General features: G+C 47.0%; 1 protein-coding gene across 1 annotated transcript in view; it reads left to right on the plus strand.

The window, feature by feature from the left end:
• The first annotated feature begins 1,614 nt into the window (after positions 1 to 1,614).
• Positions 1,615 to 18,703, plus strand: part of Lama3 (laminin subunit alpha 3) — a 226,397-nt gene continuing 209,308 nt past the window's right edge. The window contains 1 exon segment of the mRNA XM_028876683.2: positions 1,615 to 1,947. Coding sequence (XP_028732516.1) covers positions 1,663 to 1,947 — 285 coding nt within the window. The 5' untranslated portion in view covers positions 1,615 to 1,662.

Consider the following 18,703-nt stretch of genomic DNA (forward strand, 5'->3'; position numbering starts at 1 on the left):
CATCCTCGGTTTTATAGTTAATTCATTTTATCAGTTTGATAAGTGAAAGACGAGGCTTATCGGTTGGTGTCTTGTTCGCATCTTATTCCCAGGAAGATCAAAATTTAAACCAGCGATGCTTATCTGCTTTAAATTTTGTTTTTATGTAAGTTGCCTGTTTGCTCTCGTAGCCCTCGTGTCCAGCCTTTTCTGTGTTTGTTTTGTAGAAGCTGCATTACCAAAGGATTAGGCAGACACCACGGATGAACAGTTTCTCTTGCCCTTGCGTTCCTTTCTTGTTGTCCATTCTCACGGCTTCTCCTTTATATTAGGTAGGCTCATGAATTCTGTTCCCTCCATGTTCACGAAGAACAAACAGAAGATTGAGTAGGTCGCATAACTACCCCAGCATTTTATAAATATACCACTGGCTCAATCCTTCATCTCAGTCCACTTGAGCTTTTACAGCAGAGTAAAAGCTTTACGAAGTCGCCATAGACCGTGACATCACGAACAGACATCTTGTGGTGGTTGGGATTGCGTCCTGGTTTCTATACAACAATCTTTTTACTGTGCTCTCATGCAGCACACTGCAAGTGCTAGCCTGCACACTCTGGTCTCTTATTTTTCATTCGTTTTTTTGTTTGTTTGTTTGTTTGTTTGTTTTGTGATGGGGTTTTTCTATGTTGCTCAGGCTGACTTTCAACACTCGATCCACCTGCCTCAGCCTTCCTTAGTGTTGGATTGCAGGTGTGGGCCACCATGTCTAGCTTGAGGCTCATTTGTAAGGACACTGATCCCGTTCACCAGTACCAATCCCACGATGTATTTACTTGAGTATTCCTGGATATAAACCTGTACAAGCGGAACTGCAGGGTTTCAACCTAGGAATTTGTGGGGGAGGGGCAGGGATATTCAGACCACAGCACCTCTCCTGTGCCATTTTGTCCCCAACTCTGTATCCTGGCGGAGCAGTGTTTTCACATCTTGCCTCTTTCCCCGTTCCCTAGTCTTCAAAGCTTTAGTCCTGTTCGTCTGGGACACTCAAAGCCCTTAGCATGCTGGTTTCCCCAGCAATGGCACCTCCTCTAATAGCTTAGAGGGCCTATTGTGGACTCCTTGTTGGAGGGTGACCAAGCTTCAGCGTGAGGGAGTAGCACCTGGACATCTAAAGGATTCCCCGAGGGACCTTTCCAGGTCGGCTAACCACAGCGTGCACCACTGGTTTGTGGTTTAGATGTGTGCTTTCCACCACTGCTAATTCAGGGAGAGCCTTTAATCCCTCGCCTGGGAACGCGGAACGTCTTTGAGAAAGTTCTACAGGCAGAGGCGGTTTCCTGCAAGCCCCCCAGAAGCTGGAGACCCTGGATATTTGGAAAGAAGACCGCTTTGATTCTCTGACCAGGCTGTTAGGACAGTCGGAGGACCCTTGCTGGTGCTCCGGGCTTTGGGGAGGCGGGGGAGGGGGGTTGCAGCCCACAGAGTCCACTCCTGCTGGTTCCTGATGGCTCCGGTGCCAGAAGTAGCTGTAGGTTCCGCAACCTAGGCGGGCTCAGCGCGTGGACCTAGGGGCGCGGCCCGGGGCGCCGCCCACATCCCGGGGCTGCCCATGAGCGCGGGGAGTGGCAGCCGCCTGCTCCTCGGTGCCACGCCACGCACAGGCAGGAGACCCAGCGCCACGGGATGGCGGTGGCTCCAGGGTGGGCACCGCGATCCTCACCGCCGCTGCTCACGCTATTGCTGCTGCTGCTGCTGAGGATGTCGCCTTGCTGGAGCATGGTGGCTCAGGACCCTCGGGCGGCCGCGCTCAGCCTGCACCCGCCTTACTTCAACCTGGCCCAGGCGGCAAGGATCTGGGCCACCGCTACCTGCGGAGAGCGGGGTCCGGAGGTCGCAAGGCCCCGGCCCGAGCTTTACTGCAAACTGGTGGGCGGCCCCACCGCACAGGGCAGCGGCCACACCATCCAGGTACGGTCCCCACGGGTAGCGACGATTGGGTCGAGAGTTGTGACTGGCTTTCTACATGGGCCTGTCACCGTGGCCAAAGGATGGGTCTTCTTTTCCTCACTGGAGCGAATGACCACAAGTGCAGGGGACCGGGCTGTCCCAAGGCCAGACTGGCTGGGGATGACCTGGGCGCAGTGCTCTTGGTACAAGCCAGTGGGAGCGCCGCCCTGGCCGCATGCCATCCTAGGTGGGGTGGGCAAAGCCAGAGTGAGTGAAAGCTGTGGTCAGGTTCCAGCTTGTAGAGGAGGAAGCTCGAGGCTTCATAGCAAATGTCCATCACCCAGATGGCGCCCGGCCAGCCCGGGACTGACCTGGGCTTCAGAGGCGGCTGTCTGCCAAACTTTCAGGTTTTGCACCCTTATGCCTAGGAGACTTGGGTAGCATTTCAGGTTATATCCGTAGTACTACTTCACTGTCGGCAAAGATTCATTTCATCTGATGCGCCAACCCGCAGTCCCAGGGGCCAAGGAGACCTTCATTGGGCAGAAGCAGACGCCACACTCTGGCAAGCACCTGGTGGAGATGAGTGTGCCTGCGGTCGGTGCCGCTTAATCGCACCTGGTGATGTGCCAGGCCCTCCACCCAGGCCTCATCTTGGGCTGGAAGGTGCTCAAAGGAGGAGGCTAAGAAACAGCATTTTACCTAGGGTGGGTGTGAGTGCTTGAATCCAGCCCTAAGTCCAAATCTTTGCTCCTGGGAGTGCTGCTGAGGAGAGGAAGTGTGGCCAGAAGAGGGAGTAATTCTGGAGCTTAGAGTGTCTGGGTTAGTGTGTTGGGCAGTCTTGACTGGTACCGCCATAAATGATAGGTAGCTGAATGTGCCATGTGGTAGACGTGAATTTGTGTATAAATTAATACATGTGAGCATTATATATATGTGTATATATAATGTAAATATGCAAAAAGGGGAATAGAAGATAATGATGATGAAGATACTTTTAATTTTCTCCAACAGATGTCAATTGTTTTTGCTTTAATTACTTGTTATTGTGGCTAATTAGACATGTCTACAAATGTAATTGTGACACATTTAGTTTGTCACTTGTTGCCCAACGGTTCCAAGTTGGTCTCACAGGTCGCACATCTGAGTGATCTCCGAAAGGATGGAGGCGCATGCTGAGGACATAGCCCAGTGGTAGAGTTCTTGTCTAGTATGTAGGAGGCCCCAGGTTTGATCCCAGTACTAAACACAAGCAGAAAACCAAAACAGCATTCTCTGCTGCAAGGCATGGTGGTGCATACCTCTAATTTCAACACTGGAGAGCCTGGGGCAGGAGGACTGAGAATTTGAGGTTGACTCAGCCTATATGACAAGTACAAGACCAGCCTGAGCTATATAGTAGGACCCTGTGTGGGGAAAAAAAATCATTAAAATTTTTATGATGCTGGAACTAGTTTCAGGATACATGAGCAGCTCATTAGCCTCTTCAAGTGCGTCCCTGACATGCTCTTTTCTAGCATACTTAGAATACAGACTGAGAAGTCAGAGTGGCAAATGGCATGAGGCGGTGACCTGCCCTTGCTCAAGAATGCACAGCGTTGGGGGTGGGGTGAAGGTCAGGGCCATGTCACTTTTGTTGTCCACTCACTGTCCTCTCTTTTATCTCTGTTTTCCTTTTCCTTCCGACTTTGGATTCTTTCTTCCTTTCTTTGTAGTGTAGGCTATTTGAACAGTGTCCTGGCTCAGTTACTGTTGTGTTTGGAGCACTGAATTATAGTACTGTAGTGCAGACCAAAAGAACATGCTTTTCACTTCAAAACATTTTGGATGGTGACAGACAGAGGAGCCACCAAGTTGCGCTGGGTGACAGGTTTCATGCTGTGCGTACTTACGCAGAATTCACTCGGGTTTTTTTCCCACAGAAACTTGGTGAGTCATTGCTCTCATTTCATGCTAAATTCATCATTCTCTGCTAAGGAAAATCATGTGCTTTAATGTTTCAGACAACCCGTTCAAAAAGCACTGATAGTTTTCTTTTGGGAAAAAAATACATCAGAAAATTTTATTTCCCCGTTTAAATAAATGAAAATATGAAACTTTTAAAGTTAATGAATTTCTGGCTTTGCCACAAGAAGGCAGGCACACATTCCCAAACACCTGCCTTTCAGAATGCTTTTTCCTCCATGAGGCACGTATTTTCTTAGAAATGTGTTTACTTTCCACACACTTTTGGCACAAAACCCCTACTTTGCTAAAACAGAGGTCTGTCTTTATTAGTCTGCAAATATCAGGTCATTGTCCAACAGATTCCTGCTGGCAGCCAATTGTCATCTCAGACAGTCAGCAAACTTGGAATGTTTGGGGAAAATCCATCTAATTCTTCTTTTAAAAAGTGTTTTATTGTTGTATATTAATTATACAAGACAACGGGCTTCAATTTTCCCACCTGCGATCACATCCATGCATCGACCACCGACCACCGTCTCCCTTCCCTTCTCTCCCTCCTCCCACCCCATTTCCTAACAGTTCAGCTTCTACTTTCCTTAAAATTTACATTCTGCACAAGAGGGAGAAGCAGGACATTTTCTTTCTCAGTCTGGCTCATTTTGTTTATGACCTCCACCCATAAAATTATTTTCTTTGCCACTTCATAACTGTAATTTTGGTACTGTTATAAATCATAATGCAAATATCTGTGTTTCCCGGTGGTTTTAGGCCACCCCTGTGAAAGGGTTGTTTGAGCTGAAGGGTCCGGACCCACAGGTTAAGAACCACTGCTCTGCTGTGTATATTCACCACACTTTCTTCATCCAATCATCTGTTGATGGACAGCTAGGCTATTCCACATCCTGGCTGTTGTAGGCAGTGTGAAAATCAACACAGACATGCAGGTATTTCTATTGTAAGCCAGCTTTGACTCCTTTGGGTACACCCCAGGACTTACGGTGTAATTGCACTATATAGTAGTTTTATTTATTCATGCTTTAAGGAACCTCCATTCCGATTGCCATAGTGGTTGCACTAATGTATATCCCCACCAGCACTGTGTAAGGACTTCTTTCTATGAATTTCACGAGCACATCTTGTTCTCCTCATGGTACCATGTTGACTGGGATGAGATGCACTCTCACTGTAGTTTTGATTTGCATTTCCAGACTAAAGATGTCAAACACTTCTTCATGTATTTACCGCTGTTTGTTATTTCTTTTGGAAAGTATCACATCAGTTTGTCTATTGTTCCGGGGATTGGTTTTTTGGATTCTCTGTATATCCTGAATATTAGTCCTCTACTAGTCGAGTCGCTGGTGAAGATTTCCCCCATTCTGTATGTTCCTTCACTCTGTTAGTTGTTTCCTGTGATGTGTAGAAGCTTTTTAATGGTATACACTCCCATCATCATGTCTTGCTATTATTGTCTGGACCCTTGGAGTCCCGTGAATGACGTTTAGAATGTCATGGTGTGTCCCTGTAGCTTGATGGGTCCCCCTGTTTCCCGTTTCACACTAAGGTCTTGAATCACCTTGTTTTGATTTTCATCTGGGTGACAGGCAGGAATCTACTCTAGTGGTCTACATGCCACCGTCCAGCTTTCCCAGCACAATTTGTTAAAGTGGCTAGCGCTAGTTTCTCCAACGTATGTTTTTGGTATTTGTGTTGAAAATCAGTTGGGTGCAGCTGCATGGGTGTGTTTGGGGGGTTCTCTATTCCTGTAGTCTGTTTCCGGTTTTGTGACAATTCCATGAGGTTTTAGTTACCATAGCTCTGCAGTATGACTTGAAGTAAGGTACTGTGACGTCTCCAGTGTCACTCTGTTTGATTAGGATTGCTACGGCTGCTCAGGGTGTATCTGTGTGTTCAATTAGTTCTGTGAAAAAGTCACTGGGATTTTGATCGGGATCACACACACTGAATCAGTAGATGGCTTTTGGTAACATAGACATCTTTGTTTTTGTTTTTGTTTTCTGAGACAGGGTTTCTCTGTGTAGCTTTGAGCCTTTCCTGGAACACTCGCTTTGGAGACCAGGCTGGCCTCGAACTCACAGAGATCTGCCTGCCTCTGTCTCCCCCATCACCCAGCCTATATCTTAAATGTATTTATTCTGCTTACTCATTTGCACCGGAGTTCTTTCTGTCTTTGTTGTGGAATACTATTTTAACTGTGTAAAGTTGTGTTACATTTGTTTCTGCTGCTTTTGTTAACAATTCAAAGATGTGTTACATTTGTTTGATTAAATAAAATTAACCTGGGTCAGGAGGCTGAGTCAGGAACTAGCTCACAGGAAGTAGTAGGGAGGAACTAAATTCGAGGGTTCTTTAGTGGTGGCTGAACAGAAAAGGACAACCCCCTTTTTTCCCAGGAGACATGAGCTACATGCTATCCAGCCTCTCTGGACAGCAGAATCCCACCTCAACCTTTGAATCCCGAGTTCTACAGAAGGACAGAGATTCAGATGAAGTTTCTTTTGGTGGCCGTGATAGGGCCGGTGCCTGAGGGACCAGAACTCTGCCTGGCTGGGCCAGTGCTGCTAACAGCTGCTGGTAGCTGTGGAGCTGCAACTTCCGGTTAAGACAGCAGTGGCTTGCAGGGCAGCCATTGCATTGAATGCAAAACCGCACATCTTTGAGGGTCTTCTTCAGGTTCTTTGTTCAGTGTTGTATAGTTTTCACTGTAACAGCCTCTCATCTCTTTGGTTAGGTTATCCCCAGGACTTTTTTAGACCTTTATGAATGAGATTATTTTCCTAATTGCTTTCTCAGCAGAATCATTATTGGTATAGAAAAAGCTACTGAGTTTTATGTTGATTTTTTTTTATACTGTTACTTTGCTAAACCTGTTTGTCAGGTCTAGAAGGTTGTTGGTGGATCTTTAGGGCCTTCTAAGTATAGGATCATATATCATTTGCAAAGAGGGATAATTTGACATCTTCCTCTTCCATCTGGATACCTTATTTACTTAGTTATTTGTCTTCCTGCTGTAGCTAAAATTTAAGTACTGTGTTGAATAAAAACAACAGCAGTAGGCATTCTTAGCTTCTTCCTGATTCTAGAGAAAATGATTTGAGTTTTTCCCCTTCAGTATGATGTTACCTGAAGTGAACAATCTATAGCATTTATTATGTTGAGTCACAGTGCTTCTATATGTAGTTTCTTCTGACCAGTTATCATGAGGCGATGTTGATTTTTGTCAAATGACCTCATGCATCTGTTGAGGTGATCGTGTGAGGTTGTTATTGATTCTATTCGGGGCAGTCATATTGACCAGCTTGCATTTGTTGAATCATCCTTGCATTCCTTGAATGCAACTAACATTTTCATGGTGCATGATCTTTTTAGTGTTTGTGGAATTTAGTCTGCAAATATTTTGTTGAACATTTTTTTTCTTTTTTTTTTCTTTTTTCTTTTTTGCATTAATGTTCACCAAGAGCATTGGTCTTTTACCAATTGTTATCCTTATTTGACTTAGGTATCTGGGTAATAGTGGCTTAATGGGATTTTATCACTAGCAATCCATGGAGTCTGCTTAATGAGCAAAGGAATTTATTTGGGGATTAACTCACAAGACAGAATAAAGGAATTTGTTGCAGGATCCTGGAAGGATGAGGCACGATCCAACGCTGTTCTCTGGTGAGATATGCCTTGGTCCGTCCCAGCATTCCAAAACGAGTAGCAAAGTGAGCCTGAGTGCATCCCAGATCTTAAGGGCGGCCACACCCCAGGGGCGTGTACTCCAAGGTCATAGGCAGGTGCAACAGTTACCTGCTGCCTCACTGGGCTGGCACTTCAGGGCATGGCGAGAACAGCTACCCATTACAATGGCTTTATGGCTGACATTAGAAAAACTCCTTCTCTATGGAGTAGAGTGAAGATTATAATGTCAGTTCTTCTTTAGATATTGTATGGTCAGCAGTGATTATTTGTTTTGTTTTGTTTAATATGGTGTTTCTCTGTGTATCCCTGGCTGCCCTGGAACTCACTCTGTAGACCAGTCTGGCCTTGAACTCACAAAGATCCACCTGCCTCTGCCTCCTGAGTGCTAGGATTAAAGGTGTGTGCCACCTGCCTGGCAGTTAAGGCCATTTCCAATCAGAGTTAGTGTGGAAGTGTGTGTGCTATCTTCTGTCACTTTGTTGTTTTTATGCTATTTCATTTTTTTCTAATTCTTATTACAGTTCACAGTTGTGGGCAAGTCAAGGCAGGAATCTGAAGCAGCTAGTCACATTCCACAGTCAAGGGCAGAGAAAGGGTGAATTCATGTGCGCTTACCACTCAGCTCACTTTCCTCACTCTTACACAGTCCAGGATGGACCCTAGGGGATGGCGTTGCCCACAGTAGCTTTGGTTTTCCCACCTCAGTTACCATACCCATCACAGACACGCCCACAGGTCAGCTTGGTCTGGACAGTTCCGGGTGATTCTAGATTGCGTGGAGTTGACACTTAGCTCTAACCACCACAGGAACTAACATGTCCCAAAGTAGCAGCTCCCAGTCACAGCATTCCACTTTTACACCGAGAAACTGAGAAGAGCAGAGGGATTCTCCAGGGGCAGTGCTGGGCAGTTTCCAAATCAGCTGTGGTCAGACTTTCCTTTCTGGTTCGTGTCTGCACTGGTTCTCAGGCTGCCTTGCCATCGTTCTCTTTCGGCCGCTGTACGGTCCCGTCGTCCCTGCCCCCGCCCCCCAGCAGCCGGGCCGTCTGGTCTGTGCACGGTTGTGCCTCTTCTCACCCTCTGACAACCAGTCTCTGGTCTCTCAACAGTGCCCTCTGTTTAAACCTCAGTGCATCCTTTTAGTCTCAAGGTCTGCCCAGAAGCAGTTTCCTGGCTGTTTCCGAACCCGTGAGAATCGGGAGTTGCCGCGGCCTCAAACCTGCGGTTTTCTCTCCCCGACTTTGCGAGTCATTTTAAATACTTCAGCACGAGATGACGAGTAAGCACTGCACACTCAAAAGAATTTCACGCTCACTTCTCATTTCAATTCGGGTTGTATTTGTTCTATTGGTGAAATTATTAAGGCCACTCCATGTAGTTAAAAGGGAGGTTCATTTAGTGGCATAACTTACAAATGAAGGGATAGGTAGGTTGCAGGGTCTGGGAAAGACGCAGCGCAGTCTGGCGTTGTTCTCTGGAGAACTCTGCTCGGTCTACCTCCAGCGTCGAGGGTCTAGGAACCAAGAGAGGTGGCACATCCGGATCTCGGGTCTTCAGGGTCCTCTCTCGGCTCTGCCTTGTAGGCGTGACAGTTACCGAAGCCTCAATGGGGGTTGGAACTTCCGGATCAAAGCTGGAATGGCTACCCACTACATTGTTCTGCTGTTTAAGGGAAGAGAATCCATATTTTATTTGACCATGTGTCATGGTCACATGCTAGGCTGGTGGCCTACCTCCTCTCTCAGACACTCAAGTGATCACCTGACTTGGAGACTAGGTGAAGGCCCCTATGACAATCTGTATATTAAATATTAGCAAAACTGAGTTTTTTCCCCATTTAACTATCAGCTGTAGCTTGGATGTTTAATTCTGGGTGCCCTGGGTTGCTTACCTCAGCCAGTGTTGGCGAGAGTTGTCCCGGGTATGGGTAGAGCAGGTGTGAAGTGAGGAAAGGCCTCACGGAGATCCATATCTGTGGTTTCCCCAGGTTTGCCAACTGAGTGCCACCTCATGCTCCCCAAGACGCAGTTTTACTGATTGGTGGGTTGTATCTGAGTGAGGCTGGACTTCGCTCTCCTTATGTATGGCTAGTGCTCGGCAGCGGAGGAGTTAACTAAAGCAGTTCTGTTTCCTCAAACTTTCTAAAAATAGATTTGTGAGACCAGCCAGGATTTAGAATCTCATGCCAAAAGGATCTAGAAAAATTAAAGTTACAAAATGAATAAAGGTCATTTCTTAAAATAGACTGGTTCCAGGGTAGTGGTTTATTTTTGGTGGTGCATCTATAACAGCAATGCCCGTATTTTAATGGAAGCTTGTGTCAGCAGGCAGGGTGATTTATAAGTCTGAGTTTTGTTTGCATGTGGACATTATTCACTGGTGTTTCTGGCCCTAAAGATCCCTTTAAGAAGGTTTTGTATTCTCACTATTACTCAGATTTTTGAGTTTTTGTTTTGAGAGACTTCTGTGATCCAAGGGTCCTGTCCCTGTCCTCAGCTTTCTCACGTAGCCTGCAACGCAGCAGGAGTTTAGAGAAGATCGGCTGCAGGGTAGTGGACGGACAGGCGTTAAAGGCTGTAAAGCAGTTAACCTGGTGGGTCGATGTGAAGGAGGAGCAAAGAGGATGCCACATCCCAGGACTGGTTAGAATGTCCTCTTGCCTGTGGAACTGGAGATGTTACATATTAGGACACTGGACTAAAGCAATGGTAACACAGAAACGGACGGACAGCTATGTTGAAAATATAGCATCAAGTTCAGGGGCAGAGATAGCTCAGTGGTTAACGCATTTGATGTTCTTGCGGAGGACCTGGGTTCAGTTCCCAGCAACAACATTAGGTGGCTCACAAATGTTTGTAACTCCAGCTCCAGGTGAATGATGCCACTGGCTGCACGCATGTGCATATAACCACATTCAGGCACACACCCTCCACATAATTAAAAATAACAAAAGGAAAATATAACCTAAGAGCTTGGACTAGCCTGGCGTAAACACTACAGTTATCAGGGATGAAATGCACATATTTGCCGGCAGAGATCTTGAGTTTGTATGGTGACAAGCCCACCCAGCCTCCGTTCATCCCTGCACGCCACTGTGGTTTGTGTAAAGAGCGTGTGTTTGGCTCGGATCACACTGATGCACACACACACACACACACACACACACACACACACACACACACACACACACACACGGACCAGTGTGAGAGTGTTCGCTACTTCCTATAAGCCACAGTTTCAGCTGTGTGCTTGTGTAACCTGGGACCAGTGGTCATAAACAGGAAACTGAGTCACACCAAAGCTCTGTTTATAGAACTATGTGAAAGAGAATCGTTTGTTAACAGGACCTTTCCTTTCATTCATGTAAGATCCTTGAGTGAGGGCTGGAGATTGAAGACAGTTACTGTGTTCATTGACATACTGTAACAATTATTAATGGCAAAAGTTATTTTGAGAATTCAGACAAATGCCTATACACTTAGGGGCGACTAATACCTTTATTTATTTTATATGAGTGTTTTTTTTTGTTGTTGTTGTTTTGTTTTTGCTTTTTTGACACAGGGTTTTTCTGTGTTGTTTTGGTGCCTGTCCTGGATCTTGCTCTGTAGCCCAGGCTAGCCTTAAATTAACAGAGATCGGCCTAGCTCTGCCTCCCAAGTGCTGGGATTAAAGGCACGTGCCACCACCGCTTGACTTTATATGAGTGTTTTGTATGTATGTATGTATGTATGTATGTATATGCACCATGTGTGTGCCTGGTATACACAGAAGCCAAAAGAGGGTGTATGATTCCCTGGACCTGGAGTTACAGACGGTTGTGAGCCACCATGAGGATCCTAGGAATTGAACCCCAGTCCTCTGGAAGAGCAGCCAGCTCTCTTAACTGCAGAGCCATCTCTCCAGCCCCTCTTTATTTAAAAGGAATATTTCTAATATTTGTCCGTGCTTGTGGATCTCAACCAAGGTTGGCAATGAAAGGCCGTGTATAAAGCACACACGGAGAGGACACACAGAGTGTTTCTGGTGAGTCAACCTGACCTACCAGTGAAGAAGCACGTCCCACACACCGGACCAGCAGCCACTTCAGCTTGCCCTTAAGCAAATCCCATGGGGCTAATGCTCCTCTGGGCTGCCGAAGCTACAGGTGTCTGATCCTTGAATAAGCAGACTCTGTGTGCTCTGAATTCCTGTTGCCATTGAGAGTGGGGATCAGTTCATCTGAGAGAAAGAAACCTGCGGGCAGAGGAGGAGAGGCCCAAGATGCTGCTCATTCCAGCCCCTCCTTCAGTGGTGTTCATGGAGTCGGCTCTCCCGCTGCGGCTCCTTACTCCACAGATGAAAACCATGTCATTTCTTCTTCTTTTTCCGGGTTTTGAAACCCAAGTGCTTCCCCACAGCTTTAGTGACGCATAGTTTAAATTCTATAAAATGTATCTATTGCAATTCTTTAGGCAGGATCGTGTAAATAACTTCTCTTCAAATTCCATTTATGTATAGGTTGTTGTAGGGTTTTGAACAGATATGAGTCCGAGAAAGCTGACTTCAGGATTGTTGTCTGTTAATTCAGTGGGGTTCGGGAACAGATCCTGGGGTTCCCCACTTCATTGTTTTTAACAGCTCCCCACATTTTTAAAGGCTTTATTAGTTTTTGGTATCACAACATTCTTCAGGTAGGGTAATTTTTATTTTCTCTGCCAGCCCTGGAGTTAATTCTTCAAGGAGCCTGGTTTTATTGAGTATGACATCTGGAAACCAAGGGGTCTTCGTCCCTTGTCACTACCAGTGGGCCTTGCTTCCAGGCCCTCTCAGTGGCCAGGATTTGGGAATAAATATATGAGCTGGCTCTCCTCTATATTTATACACATCTGCATTAGAGATGCAGTTGATTTTTAATTATTGATTTTACATCCATGACCTTGCTATAGTTTTTGTTTTTTTAAATAGACTCTTTGGTATTATTCTTTGGTGTATATTTGGATGCATTTTTTCATCCTTTCCAATCCTTATGTCTTTAGTTTATCCACCCATCCATTCACAATCAATTATGAAATGCTTACTATTCTATATTCTGAGGATGCAAAGAGCATCTAGATACAAAGTTACCTATAGATGACTAGTGCTGGCAAGGCCTAATTTCCTTAAAACTGTGGGGAAGCTCCTTCGGTGGCTTGTAACGTCATCTGTGTCTCGGAAGAAGCTCTTCTCATGCTGAAATACCTGATAGCAGTAATTTAGACTTGAGTCTTATTCTAATTCCCCCAGCTTCCTGATGCTGGAAAACGATGTCACTTCATTTTCCTTACATCCAAAAGAACAATAATAACTGTAGCTCGTGTGTGTGTGTGTGTGTGTGTGTGTGTGTGTGTGTGTGTGTGTTATCTCATGCTGGAGATACTAGGACCAGTTGTGGGAATCTCTTCTTCTACCATGTGGGTCCTGGGGACCAAACGTCAAATTCAGGTGGCCAAGTTTGGTGACAAGCGACCTTACTCACTGAGCCATCCTGCTGGCCCACAGCATCCTTTTTCTGTGGCAATGCACACTGTGTTATAAACTGGATAGATCCGGTGTGCTGACTCATTCTCACCAGCAAACACTTCTGAAGCCTTCTATTTATAGCAGTGTAACATTGTTTTGGAACATGTTAATGACTAGTTTAGACACTAATGAATGCATAGGATACAATGCCATTTGGGAGGTTAATTTTTAAAGCTAATTTAGATAGCAATAATATATTTTTTCCAGATCACAAATAGTTTCTGGTTGTCATTTAGCTATTTCTGGGTCCATTTGCCCACTGAGAAAAGACTTATTAATGGTCCCTAAGTAGTTGAAACCAGCGGTCTAAATGAAAAGGCCTGCCTGGGGCTGTGGTGTCTGCGTGAACTCCTGGCTAAAGGCTGAGGAGAGTTCGAAATCTGCTTGACAGGGCTGCCTCTGCACGGGGCCTTTGCCTGCTTTGCAAGAAAGAGCTTCCAGGGCACCAACTGGAATCCTCACGCCAACAGGGTGGGCCTGCCCAAGGGAAGCCAGCTCATTGAGTCCCACATGTCCTCTCAGCCTTGTAAGCGTTACAAGCTCTCATTGGTTTCACCACTGTCAGAAAACACGTGGGATTAACACGTGGAGGTCAGAAGTACAGGCTTTCCGTGACTGTCTTCACCATGAGAAGGGAGAGAAGCTGGTTCCCCGTGACTCTGATGCCATCATTCCGCAGCGCAAACTTTATAGGAAGGTACCAAGCAAAGGGCAGAATGGGGAAGAGGAAAGGCAAGCAGATCATCAGGGACCGCTGCTTAATGTGAGATCGTAGTTTAACACACACTCGTGTCGTATACTTAGGGATGCCAGGTACTGTCTGGATGTACCTTACATATGTTGACTCCTTGCTTTAAAAAATAATTTGTATGTGTGTGTGCATGTGTATGCGTGTATACACTTTGTGTGTGTGTGTGTGTGTGTGTGTGTGTGTGTGTGTGTGTATGCATGTGTGGTCAGCATTCAACTGTGCATGCAAGCCAGCAAAACACACACACACACACACACACACACACACACACACACACACACAATGTAATAGTGTAGAACAAAGTCTGGTCCTTCCACCTTTACATGCGTCCTGGGGGATTGAACTTGGGCTGTCAGGCTTGTACTGCAAGCGCCTTTATCTAGTGAGCCACCCCACTTGTCTCTGTGACCTCTTAGTCATCACAGTGACTTAGGAATCCGTGAAGGAGCTTTGTTGGACATACTCATCTTACCAAAAAGGATTCCGAAGCACAGAGAAGGTAAGTGACATGTCTAAGACCACAGGGTGTGGTGAGCAAGATTCAAACCCTGGTACGAGTGTGCACTCTACTCACTGTGCAGGTAACCATGCCTTCCTCAGCGCTCCAGCTCAGCTTTGCTGGAACCATCTCTGATTCCACACCACTTCGGAGCTATTTCTGCTCCAATCTCCTTCTGTGTTAGCTCGCCGGTTCCCTGAGGGTGGAACTGCTTCTTCCTGCATGTGACAGTCTCTCTTGTGGCAGCATGTCTTAGACGCAATGTTCAAAGGGCAATGCCAGCCTAGGAGTTTCCTGCCAGGACAACAAATGCCCTGGTGGAAGCCTTGGAAAGGAAAGCACCCGAGTGTCAGCAAGCTGGGTTTTGTGAACTTTCCCTGGAGAGGTGTGGATAGGGCACCAATGGGAGACCAAAGCAATGATTCCACCAAGTTCAGTTGGGCGAGCCAATGGGTTTAGGGGTCTGCGTATAGTGCACAGGTGGTGACCCCCAAGCAGACACCCTACTGAAAAGACACCCCGGCAGAGCTGACACTTCCCATAGCTGCAGAGATGGATCCCTCCCGTCAGTTAGCCCCCCACCTCTACACACTGTCATGCCTTCTGAAGTCATGAGCCCAAGGACCACGTGCAGAAAGATGGCAGGAATCTGACACGAGGTTCTTCTTCTGTGACAACATCACCAGGCCTGACCTTCTGAATCCTCACAGCTGCTCTTGAAGATAGCAATGTCTCAGGTGTGGCCTTGACACACCAGTTAATATGGATGTCTGGAACTGGGCTTCTGGAAGCTGGAGGGTGCAGAAGGAGCTTTTTCTGACGGGTTTCAGGAGGAGCACAGCCCCGTAGACATCTTGAGTTTGGGCTTCTCGCCCCCGAGTGAGACCACCCACTGCTGTTCTAGGTCAGCCTACGAGTGCTTTCTATACAGCAACTGCAGCTTCACATCAGTCACCCACAGTACTTTTTGACCAGGATGGGAGGGGTCTGTCTTTAAGGGAGAGCAGAAGATGGGGTGCTGTATGAGGCCCTAGGGGTGGAATGAAGGCCATTTTTTTTTTAGATGTTTAACCAGACTACTACAGATGTGGTCCTTAGACAGAATGAAGCTGAGCAGATGGCAGGGAATATTGACTTAGGAGTCTTCCTTATATGTGAGGTGCTCACCGGACTGGTACAGGGTAAGGGTTCAGGCCCGTTTGGATCAGCTCACAGAAACACCTGGGCGATCTGTTTGGAGACTTTCTCACTGGGGGCTTTGGCCGGGGCACCTCATACACATCTCTATCAAGACTCCCTTTATGTGGGATTCAATTAGCTGGCTGAGGCTGCCAAAAGGAGTCCACAGACAGGACTCGGATGGCTCTAGAGGCCGGGAGATCAAACTGTTGTCCACGAGGTCTTCTTGGGTCTCACTCTTTGGCTGCAGGGGGCTGTTTTCTCCCCGGCCTTTACACACTATTCCCTCTGGACAAGTCTGTGTCCTAATCTCACCTATGAAGGACACTGGCCTTAGGGACCCCATACATGGTCTCACTTTACCTTAATTATTCCCTTTCTCCAAATACAGTCACATTCTGAGCTACTAAAGATTAGGTCTTTAACATAGGGATTTTGGGACCCAATTTAGCTCACCAGTGTCTTGGGCTAGCCCTCCCCCCCCCCTGTTTTCCCTAATTGACTTCTTAGTCTCTACTCCCGCTTCCTTCCATTTCTCTCCTGGGCCATAAAAAGCCTTTTGGGGGCATCTTTGGGGGTGGGGCAACTCCTCCTGCCATCTGACCTTTGCACGGTAATAGTCCATGGCAGGGGGTACAGTGGAAACCCAGGGCACCAGCACCCCCTTTTCTTCTTGGCCTCTGGTCACAGAAAATGAAAGGTCGTGGTGGTTGCCTTCCTTACTCCAACTGACCAGCTTAACACCTGAGAGTGGACGGGGCTGGTGAAGTGTCTTTTGAGGTGATCTCTGCTTCCTCCCACCTATAAAGACCTGTCTGCAGTATCTGGAGATAATGCTTATAGATGCATTTGTGTGTAATATTCATTTGCCTCCATATTTAATAAATATTTACTGACATCTTCTGTGAGTCGGGGAGGTGGGATGGTGATAAAGGGCAGGTGAGACATTTCAAAAACAAGGCAGGGCCGGTCCCTGAGCTAACATCCTATGGGGAGATGGTAACCATGAGTAAAATGGACCGATCACAGGTCATCGCTGACCTGAGGAGAGGATGTAGGAGTCCATCATAGAGACCAATGGCAGAAACCCACGGTGTGAAGGGGAATCCAAGTGTGAGGCAGGGAAAGTGAGTTACAGGTAGAGGAACAGCTGAGGTGGGAACATGAGGTGGGAACATGTCCTGTATTTTCTAGGAACTCAGAAAACCTCACAGTCCCCAGATGTGATGTATTTTGAATATTATCCTAAGTGAGATTGTGTAACTTCTCCAGGGTTTCCAACCATCTCACCCTGACTCTGTGTGCATTTGTATCCTTTCTGGTCTTTGAAAGAATTTAAGTAATAAAACCAAAGCTGGATGAATGGAAGTGTTGAGGGATTTGAGACAATGGAAACATAAATCAGAAAGGGTCTAATTACAAGATTAACGTAGTAATTGGAGATTGAGGGGGAGTCTGATTTGAGGAAATGAGTCGGGCCAGGGTCTGACTGTCTCCCCACACCACCCCACCCCACCCCCGGGACGAGGACCATGTCTAGCTCTTAGCAGGCCAATGGTTGGTGTTCAAACGAACAGTCTACTAGGCAGCCCCACTGTGCTCAGCCCCTGCCTCCAGCTGAGCGCTAAGGAAGGACTGCTTTGGGGCAGTGAGTGCACAGGCTGGGAAACCCTTTTTGAATAGAAAAGAACCACACGGAAGAAGCATACTGTAACCAGGGTTACAATTCCTTTCTGATTTGGTCTTAATAAGCAAGGGACGACATCAGTGCCTGAGAGGTCCTGGGGACCAGGGAGGTCCCAGCGAGTGTGAGAGGCACTTCCTGGCCAGAGCAGCCAGCCGAGAAGTGAGGAGAGGAGCTGGCTCTGGGGAGGCCACAGGGTTTGTACGGTGGCAGAGGAAGCGATCCAGGTGACCTTAGTGACAGCACATCTGTGACACAGCACATCTCTAATGTCCAGTCTGTCCCCATGGAAACTATCACTAAGCCACAGATTAACTTGTAGCTAATTGGTGCATGTCACCTTAACTTATTGATCATGTCAATGACTATTGAATACCTGCCTTGTGCCAGGTACCTAATTCTAGGTTTACGGTTGTGAACAATGTATCAGAGGGTGTTTACAGTTCAAGAATTATCATGAATCTAAATGGTCAGTGATTGGATATAAATAAGTAAGAGAGTGCAGTTCACCTACTCCTTGTTAGGGGAAAGCTCTGAAAAGGGTCTGAAGTTGAGTTCAGTGTGTTCCTTGGAGAAAGAACAGCATGCACAGAGCCCAAGGCAGCCATAGCTTCTAGGCCACTGGAGAAATAGCGTCAGTGTTGGAGAGAGGGTAAGGGAGGTATAGTTGTCTATGTGAAGTTTTTGAACAGGCCAGAGAGATGATCTAGGTGCCTGAACACAGATGCTGTCTCCATAGCCCCAGGAGGGAAGGCAAGCAGACTGCGCTCAGCAGTCAGAGGGAGGCTGTGGATCAGGACCAAAGCAGGTTAAGTGGGTTCCTGCTTTGATAAGAAGGGAGGGAAAGAAGAGCATTGACAGCAGGGAGCATGTATGCAGCAGTAACTCCAAGAAGAGGGAAGAAGGGCAGAAAGCCCTTGGTGTAGAGAGCTCCCGCTGTTCACAGACAAAGGCTGAACATATCTTCGTGCAGCGGGCTGAGTCAGAGTGTCAGGTAGGTGGTGCCCTCATCACAGACAGACGTCCTCCAGCCAAGGACAGACTGCAGTCCCAACCCCAGATGCCTGCCTTTATCCAGTCTCCTCCCCCCTCCCTGCTCCAGTGCCCAGCTTGACTCAGCCCTTCCTGGGTTCTTCTCTCCGCTCCTGCCTTGGACAGACTGTTCCTTCTCTTTGTGCCTCTGACTCCCCGGTGATTGTCTCTACCTCCAGGATTTATCTAGAAAACAAAACACACACAAGCAAAGTGCAGGGTGTGAAACCTGGCTTGTCTCCATTGTTGCCCACACAGTGGCTCTGTGACCGTGGCCATCAGGGGTCTCTGTGGTGCACCTGTGTGTATCAATCCTGTTACCTCTTACTCTCCAGACTCACAAGCAGAAAAATCATTGGGGGTTGGGGTGGGGGGAGGTGCCTTTAAGGAATTCTGGTCCAGCTCTCACCAGAGATGTTGATTCGGTAAGGCCAGTGCAGGACCC

Source organism: Peromyscus leucopus, chromosome 19 (genome assembly GCF_004664715.2).
Source record: "Peromyscus leucopus breed LL Stock chromosome 19, UCI_PerLeu_2.1, whole genome shotgun sequence".
NCBI lineage: Eukaryota > Metazoa > Chordata > Mammalia > Rodentia > Cricetidae > Peromyscus > Peromyscus leucopus.